General features: G+C 33.0%; 1 protein-coding gene across 1 annotated transcript; it reads left to right on the top strand.

Moving 5' to 3' along the window:
- Window positions 1-644: 644 nt before the first annotated feature.
- On the top strand, window positions 645-7,211 carry LOC127093510 (annexin D5). The gene is made up of 6 exons (XM_051032452.1): window positions 645-720; window positions 987-1,132; window positions 1,205-1,423; window positions 1,503-1,718; window positions 1,812-1,901; window positions 7,008-7,211. Exons 1-6 carry the CDS (start codon window positions 645-647, stop codon window positions 7,209-7,211), a joined length of 951 nt encoding a protein of 316 aa, XP_050888409.1.
- Window positions 7,212-9,886: the final 2,675 nt, after the last annotated feature.

The following is a 9,886-nucleotide window of genomic DNA, read 5'->3' as shown; positions in this document are numbered from 1 at the left end:
TAGTGGATTGAAGAAATATTTTCTTCTCCATAGTAGATCATTTTAGATCTAAATAAATAAACAATTTTTTGTGTGTTAATTCACGTCTTTTTACCATGTTCTTGCTATCCCATATTTTATATTCACATTAGTTGATGTATTATTATTACTTGAGAATGATTAGTGTAGTTAATTTTATTCTTTGTCCTACATATCCCCGTTCTTAGCGTGTTTGATTCCCTTGATTTTCACAACAATATTTTTGTTAAAAAAACAAATTCTATATATTTCTTATACATAAACAACAAACAAAAACTTGGTAAATTTTAAAATTTTAAAAGGATCTACGGAACTTTAGAGTAATGAGCACCTCAAAATCATTGTTATAGTTGGCTATATTAGTGGATTGTCACCCTTAAAATTAGCTAAAACCCATTTTTGTGTCCGAAATTTAAGCTCATATAAAAACATCAATATTACTCCATTAGCAGATTAGGCCTTAGTTAGATTTATTTTGTATTTTATTCGAAACTCCATTATCCAATAGATAATGATGAAAAATTTGTAATAACAATACTTGACACATTTCCAGTTAATTAGATACAACTAGAATTCATTTTATTTTTTTCTAAGAAACAAAAAAAAACACAAGAAAAATATATACAATGACAACCTTAACCATACCTCCTACGATACCATCCCCTCGTGAAGATGCTAAAAAGTTGCACAAAGCTTTCAAAGGTTTGCATTTTTAATTATCCATGCACATAAAAAAAAACACGTATATTTTGATATTTTAATGTTTTCCAACATTGTAACATGATGTAGTGCAAGTTTGGATTCACAATGACTTCGACAAAAACATGCATATTTTGATATTTAAACGTTTTCTAACATTGTAACACGATGCACTACATGTTTGAATCACACCATGATTATCATGTAGATTGTAGAGGCACATCTTGAATTTGCTTGGCTGAGGAAATTCTCATGATTATCTGTTACAGGTCTTGGGTGTGACACAACAAGGGTTATTCAAATCCTTGCTCACAGGAATTCAGAACAACGTTCCCTTATTCAACAAGAGTATGAAACTACCTATTCTGAACCACTTTCCAAACGTTTATCTTCAGAGATTCGTGGCCATCTCAAGGTATAAACAAAATACTCATCAAAAAACATTCTAGTATGTTGCTTATTTCGTTTGTTATCTAAATGGTTTCAGAAAGCATTGTTACTTTGGTTGCATGATCCACCAACAAGAGATGCTAAAATAACAAGGAGTGCATTAACTTCATCGGTTGTTGATAATCAAGCAACTACAGAAATAATATGTTCTCGTACACCATCACAATTAAGGAGATTAAAAGAAGTTTATCTCTCAAATTATCATTCTCCTCTTGAGCGTGACATTGAAAATCAAACTAGTGGTGATCATAAGAAGGTGCTTCATCCATTCCCCATCTCTAAAAATTCCTAGAGTGTGTAAGATTTTTGCATACTAATCTTTAATATTTGAATAGTTGTTGCTTGGATATATAACTACACCACGTTATGAAGGCCCAGAATTTGATCATCTAATGGTAGAAGAAGATGCTAAACAACTATATAAATCTGGGGAGAAGAAAATAGGAACTGATGAGAAAACGTTTATAAGAATCTTTACTGAAAGAAGTACTACACATTTAGCTGCAGTTAGTTCTGCATACACTGCCTCATTTGGAAACTCATTAGATAAGGTAATATATATATATATATATATATATATGGGATAATTTTTCTATTTCACATTTATTATTTGTGCATAGTCCAACTCATATTTTGTCATGAAGGCAATAAAGAGTGAAACATCTGGATCTTTTATGCGAGGTTTATTGACCATACTTAGATGTGCAACTGACTCTAACATGTACTTTGCTAAGGTAAATGTTTGTATTTTCATTTGCATTAATATACCTTTTTATTTGGTTTCTTATGGTGTACAACACAGGAGTGGAATTAACTAACTTATTTAAGCTATAAACTACTAACTCTAAGGCATTTTCTTTTGTCTAGAATAATGGGAAATGTCAAAAACAACTTTAATTTTAGTAATAATAGAGGGATATAATTGTGACATATTAGTGGTTCTAGTAGGTGATAAATGATCTAACCTAAAGTTCCACAAAATAGACAAAGATATTTCATAGTTATGTAAAGATCTATATGTCAGAAAAATAGGTTTGATATCTCTCTCATTATTATTTCTGGTATATATAGAGGTTAGGGTTATACAAGTAATTACACTAATTAATTACATTTAATGAGAACAAATCAATTTCTGATTTGTTTCCCTTATTCTAGGAACAAATCCTTAATCTATGAATAAACTAATTCCTATTCACATCCCCTCTCAAATTGATGATGTTGGTCAATGAGCATCAATTTGCTAACAAGAAACTGATGACGTGGACGCGAAACAACTTTGGTAAGAATATCTGCAACCTACAACTGAGTACTGACATGAGTAAGTGATATTAGTCTGTCATCATATGCGTCACGGATCGAATGACAATCAACTTCGATATGTTTGGTGTGTTCATGAAAAACAGGATTCGCAACGATTTGGATGACACTTGTATTGTCCGCATAAAGTGAAGTTGGCTCTATTTGAGGAAGATCAAGTTCAGCCAAAAGACCACGAAGCCAAATTATTTCAGAACAGGCAGCAGACATGGCACGATACTCAGATTCAGTAGAAGATTTAGAAACTCTCGCTTGTTTCTTACTTTTCCATGATATCAATGAAGAGCCAAGAAACATGCACCAACCAGTGACAGATCGTCGAGTATCAGGACATCCTGCCCAATCGGCATCAATATAAGCACTCAGTTTAGGAGCAATTGCAGTGGGAAAGAATAAACCACGATGAGAGCTTCCCTTCAGGTAGCAAATTATGCGACGAACTACTGCCAAGTGAAGATGACGAGGAGAGTGCATGAATTGACTTACTTGTTGAACATCAAAAGATATGTCAGGGCGAGTAATAGTCAGGTAATTAAGGTTACCCACGAGTTGACGATACAATAAGGGATCAGGCAAGAGATCACCATCATCACGATGATATTTAACATTAACCTCAAGAGGAGTATCCACTGTATTAGCCGATTGTAGACCAGCCATAGAAATTAAATATGTGGCATACTTGTGTTGATGGAGGAATATGCCCTTAAATGTAGAATGAACCTCAAGACCAAGAAAGTAATGCAAATTACCAAGATCTTTCATATGAAATGATTCTTGTAACTGTTGTTTAAGGCTTTGAATCGAAGCATGATCAGAACCAGTAATAATCATATCATCAACATACAAAAGAAGTAGGACAATTCCAGTAGAAGTTCTATGAATAAATAGAGAAGAATCATATTGACTATGAGTAAAGGAGAACCCAAGTAGAGTTGAGCGGAATTTTTCATACCATGCTCTAGGCGCTTGTTTCAAACCATATAAGGAGCATTTGAGCTTGCACACACCCTTAGATGACAAGAATAAACCTTGAGGAGGAGTCATATAAATATCTTCTGTTAGGTCACCATGAAGAAAAGCATTTTTCACATCCATTTGATGAAGAGACCACCCGTTAGAAGCAGCTATGGAGAGTATTGTACGAACAGATGTCATTTTGGCAACCGGTGCAAATGTCTCATCATAATCAATTCCATATTCCTGCTTATTTCCTAAGGCAACCAATCGAGCCTTGAAACGATTGAGAGACCCATCAGAATTCAGTTTCACATAATACACCCATTTGCAGCCTATGGGTTTGATATCAGAGGGACAAGAGATAATATCCCATGTAAAATTCTCTTGAAGAGCCTGAAGTTCCTCATTCATTGCTTTTATCCAACGCATGTCTTTAACAGCCTGTGCATAACAAGTAGGAATAGATATGCTAGACAGTGAGGCGGTCAGAGAAGTATGTGAGGAATCATACCTATCTGGTGAATATCTATCTGGTGCTTTAGATATTCGACTAGAACGTCGTTGTTTGACCAGTTCAGGATCAGGTGGCGGATCTGTGTCGGGAGGGGCAGTGGGAACCTGTTTTCTACGTTGTCTGACATATGTGATTCCTGGTTTGTAACGTTCTATAGATCGAGGCATAATAGAAAAATTAGGAAGAATAACAACTTCATTTGTGACAGGAGGAAGAGAATGAAACATAAATTGATTATCAAAAAATGTAACATTCCTAGAAACTCGAAAGTGGTGATTAGACACATCATAACACACAAAACCCTTATGAGAGTTGTTATACCCCATAAATGCACATTGAATAGACTGTGCTCCAAGCTTATTTCGTTCAAACTGAGGTAAGTGAACAAAACACACACATCAAAAAGTATGTAAATAACTATAATCAGGCTGAGTTTTAAAAAGACGAAAGAAAGGAGAACCCAAACATCAATAAACCTTTCTTGAAAAATGATAGTTTAAGTAATTAAATCAGAGACCCAGTTCATGATCAATTAATATAATAGATGATGACATATTTCCCCCACACCTTTGTTCAAATCGAGTGAATTAGGAAATGAATTAGATCAATCGATGATTACTAGCTTTTTATTTACTACTAAGGTTTTACACATGGAGTGATTTCATGCTGGATAGTTAGAATCATTCAATTTAGGTGTAAAAATGACTGAATTTGGACCATCGCTTGCATGCACATAAAAAAAATGGAATCTAGTTGTAGATGTACTAATAGTGGAGCAACTCAAGATTTCATGGATTGAAGCTCAGAGGTCAACAACGGTACAAAAAAATCTATAAGAAAAAAGAAGACGAAGTTGTTGGATCAATGTAGGATAGGGGACAACAATATAAAAAATTGTGTGATCCTAAATGGACCTTCTTGATTCACATAAAAGGATTGAATTATGTTTGGATGGTGAACTCTATTAAAACTATGGGTATCCTTTTGCTCTGATCCGACGGTTAGAGTATCTCCAAAAATTCTGATGCCCAAGTCAAAGACTGTTGTGAGTAGTATTTAGAGTTAAAATATTGTGTGCCTAAATATGAGACCTTTGTGAGGATTTTATAGTTAGGTTATAGGATTCTATTCTTTAGAACCTTTCTTTGGTAAAACTTATCCTAGAGAAAAATATGTATTGATCATGAGCCCCCGAATCTGACGATTTATCTTGTCTCGTGGGGCATTTGGACCCTCAATATTTTGGATTTTCCTTTTATTGGGTCATACTACATTGGGTATTTTCCCAATCCAGAACGGTATCCCCCATTCTTGGGCCAAGGAAAATGGGGCATGACTTTTTAATCCAATATATTTTTCTATAAGTGCTTTGAACTTCATGCTATTAAATTTGAATTTGTTCGCGGAGGATTCATTTTGGAATTTATCGCGGTCTTTCTTGGCCTTTCAATTTCTTCAATTTTTCTTCGTAATAGTGTCATGAGATTTACTAGTCTTTTTCGGTCTTTCCTTTTGTTAAGTAGGGTATATCATTTAGGGATGTTGACCTAGGAATAGGTGTGCAATAATTATCATCTAAGAAATGTAACTACCATTATGGCTTTAGAGTTTTGAGCGACGTAACTTTTGATGATGTGACATCTAGAATTTAGTGAGTATGCCGTCGTGAAAATCTACCATCAAAGTGAAAAGAGTAGAAACGTTAAGGAATGATTCCAGAGACAACGTCAAATGATGTTAGGTTGATCTTTCTGATTCATGTAAAAAGGATAAATTATGATGTGATAGAAAACTTTGTTAAAGATTTGAATATCCTTCTACTCTGATAGTGGGGAAATGAGATACCTATAAACACTCAAATTTCCATGTCAGTGACTATAACTACAGTAAGTAAAAGGTATTTATAATTAGAATAAAGTCTACATGAATATGAGTCATTTATTAGATTTTAGTATCTAAAACTTTCTCTTGAGAACACTTGTCATAAACGAAATATGTATCGATCATTATTCCTTTAAATTTAATGGCATGTCTTGTCTCACGGGGAGTTTGGGTCTTCTATTCTTTTATTCTTTTGGATTGTCCCTTTCTTCCGTTCTAGTGGACACTTTACAATATACTATTCAAGGATTAAAACACTCTTTAAAAAAAAGCTCTCATACTATATATTATGAATTATAAAAATCAATTTTATTAATGATTAAAGATAATACAAATTAATACAAAAAAAAATGATAAAAATTACATTTATAGTAAAGAAGAATAGTATGATGTACAACATAGTAGAGGGATTTTGCATTTAAACTCATATCACAAAAGATGTGAGCAATTACAATCGGTGTGGTGATGTCTAAATGAATATTTTTTCACTAATGACTTATAATTCATTTTCATCTATAGACCTCATGTATTTTTGTATTATGAAGCACAAATTTCGATAAGGACACCCGACCCGACACAGACACAGACACAAACACTCCAACATTAATAATATTAAAATATCGACATTGACACCGCTATGTATATGATAATATTTGAGTTTCATTTATCCATCTATCATTAAAAGAATTTAAAGTATTCTAATCAAAATTAATATTTTAATTCTTCATTTATATTATTGTTTCAAAATATGTTTAATCATTTCAGAAGTGTATGAGATTTGGTCAAAAAAATATATAAGCTGTGATGATGAAAAAAAAAATATATATATTTCTGAAAATAGTGTCTACATTATATGACACGTGTTGTATGAGTGTCATACGGATGTCGGACAACGATTCAACAAGTGTCGAAACATATAAAAAACATTTTCTTATGACACTAACTTTTCTGACACTTGTCTGACATTTGTCTAATTTTTTCAACATGTGTCGTACGGATGTTATACAATTGTCGGATACCGACACATGCTGCTCCGACACGTGTCGTGCGACACATGTTAATAGTTTTTGCTTTATACAAGTTACAACTTAACACCAATAGTCTTTTCAAAATATTATTACTGGTTGGGTTTATACTCGAATGATGCAATTTATTGTATATACCTTTGCAGCTTTTGCGCAAGTCAATGAAGGGCATTGGAACTGATGATCGTAGACTAATTAGGGTAATTGTGACAAGGACTGAGATTGACATGGTGCATATAAAAGCAGCATATTATAGTCAATATGGAAAACCATTAACACATGCAGTTCGTTCAGATACAAGTGGACATTATGAAGACTTTCTTATCCATCTCTTAGGTACTGATTATTAGTAGGGTATTGTGTACAAAACCATGTACTTAATTATCATAGGTGCATGCATATTGAAGAGATGGAAATGCAAAAATTATTACATGATTCTTTTGATATATTTTTAACTAGTATATTGTAAATAAGTTCATGCAAAATGGTTGTGTTAGGTTTTTCAAATATCTTTTGTATATATGCCATGTATGTGATGCGTCTATTAAGACATGATTTATTCTATTTATTGTTTCTGTTGAAAGAGAGAAAGTAAGAGAATATGGGATGCATATGTTTGAAATTGTCTCTAAATAGATTAAATTTATATCATTTTTATATTGTTAAGATATTAACACTCTTTCATGTTGGATCATATAAATCACATGCGTTTCAAGTTAGTTGTCATATATATACACGATTGATTCTAAGATCTTATAGGGATTCTGTGAAAATATCTCTCAATTGATCATTATTGATAAAATTTATGATAATGAAATGTGCATCTGATTAAACTTTTTCTCTCATTAAACAGTTCAAATAAAAATCTACAGCACTAATATTTGAAATCTTTAGATATAAAGAGGTGAAAATAGACCCAATCGAATTTAGAACAAACTCGAGTGTCTTTAAATAGGCAAGATTGAAGTGTTTTAAAAACTCTATACAAACTAATAAAAGTCAAATTATAAATCATCTAAAAAGTCTCACAGTTATAATATATATATATATATATATATATATATATATATATATATATATATATATATATATATATATATATATATATAATATTCCATTTTGCTTGTAGTATATAACATTTTAAACCAATTCTAAAAATAAAATATATATATATATATATATATATATATATATATATATATATATATATATATATATATATATATATATATATATATATATATATATATATATATATATATATAGTTCTGGTCCGTCACTCCACCATGCGTCGTTGTAATGGAGATCAGCATTGTTGGTTCAAGACATTCTATTCATCAACTGTATTCATTTCTGATTTCTGAACAGAATAGTGGCGTCGTCTATGAGAATCGATTTCTGATTATTATGATTTCTAATCCAATCTCCGATTTACCAATTTTTAACCTCCCTAGGCCACCAAATCAAAAACATTTTGAATTAAACGTTGAGATATGCCGCATTTGATCCATCCAGTTATCGTTTCAACTACGATTCATCAGATTTTTAAATCTATGATTCTCTCGAGAACTTCGCAAAGTAAAAGAAGAAATGATCATAGATTTAAATCCATATCTACACTAAAGTTACCAAAAAGTGAAGGCAATTTCCTTGAAGATAACGTTGAAGATTCATGATCCATCTTCTGGTCCAACATCGCATTTATATCCCACAGCCAGTGTGATACTTATAGTGGTGGCATCGAAGATACGACGAGTTCATACTTAATGACCAACATAGATCCAGTGCAGGAGCATCTCCTATAGGTACCAAATAATCTCTGATCGCTGAACTGGGATCTCCTCTTATCAGATCCATTAGGTCGCGATGGAGCATGCAGACTCTGCTACATCTTTTCCTTATCGTTTTTGGTCAATTATTACCAGGGGATTAATTGATTCTAGAAGTGACCTTCTGATAAACTTCCTCTTCCCTATGACTCTGGGGCGTTGCATCAAGAAGTATAAATGTTTGAGCGCAAATGCAGTCGAAGAATAAGAATGCTACAAAAACTACAGCCTCAGGCTGCCCAATAAACACAACAGTTTCTAGCGAGGCTAGAGCCCGTGCGAGATAATTGGTAAGAAGCATTCGCCATGTGTCACCATCCTGCCCAACGTAGTCGATTACCAAATCCCCATGGTCGGACTGACAAGGTAACTAAGAATCATTGGCTATGTGCAAGGAAACGATCCTCAGACTATGGTAGCAAGGAAACTAAGTCTCCTCCAAAGGCATCTATGACCGATAATTATCTCTATTCCCTCTGTTGGTGTAAGCCCTAGAGGCCAATACTTTTGGTACTTGTATCGAATTATTTATTAATAATAAAAGGCTTTTTCTTTATTATGTTTATTTAATAAAGTCCCTAGAATAGCTAGTTCGTTTAATGTATCAAGTATGACTTAATCATGAGATCACATTAAACATAAGGACACTATTCTTAAAGTATCCGTAGTCAAGATTTATTGTGAAGTGGGATAACATTAATGCATGAAGACTATTATGTTTATAGACTGATGATCACATCTCATGGATCATGGATAAAGAGTTATCAAGTCTTAAACATAGGTATGAATATTAAGAGTAATATTTATACTGGATTGACCCGCTATGAGAATACTATATAGAATGTTATGCAAAGTGTCATAAGTTATTCTCATGGTGATAATGGTGTATACCACCCTTCGACCTGAAACCACTATGGACCCTAGATGTAGAGTCGAGTGCCTTATTGATGATCAAACGTTGTCCGTAATTGGATGACCATAATGACAGTTGATGGGTACTCCACGAAGCATGCTAAGGGACATGAGTGACCTAGATGGAATTTGCCCATCCTGCGTAACAGGATAAATGTCTATGGGCCCAATATTGAACTGGACAAGGATGACACAGTCTATGCCTTGTGTTCAATATAGACATAAGGGCAAAAGGGTAATTATATACATAATTATTAGCACAGAAGGATTTGTCAGATCACATG

The sequence above is a fragment of the Lathyrus oleraceus genome, chromosome 6 (genome assembly GCF_024323335.1).
Source record: "Lathyrus oleraceus cultivar Zhongwan6 chromosome 6, CAAS_Psat_ZW6_1.0, whole genome shotgun sequence".
Classification (NCBI taxonomy): domain Eukaryota; kingdom Viridiplantae; phylum Streptophyta; class Magnoliopsida; order Fabales; family Fabaceae; genus Lathyrus; species Lathyrus oleraceus.
This window is presented reverse-complemented; position numbering and strand designations above follow the sequence as displayed.

Excerpts from the sequence above, each read along its gene's own strand:
- LOC127093510 (XM_051032452.1), top strand. The coding sequence starts at position 645 with ATGACAACCTTAACCATACCTCCTACGATACCATCCCCTCGTGAAGAT. Across the intron at positions 1,133-1,204 it reads AGATTCGTGGCCATCTCAAG|AAAGCATTGTTACTTTGGTT; the intron begins GTATAAACAAAA and ends AAATGGTTTCAG. Across the intron at positions 1,424-1,502 it reads CTAGTGGTGATCATAAGAAG|TTGTTGCTTGGATATATAAC; the intron begins GTGCTTCATCCA and ends ATATTTGAATAG.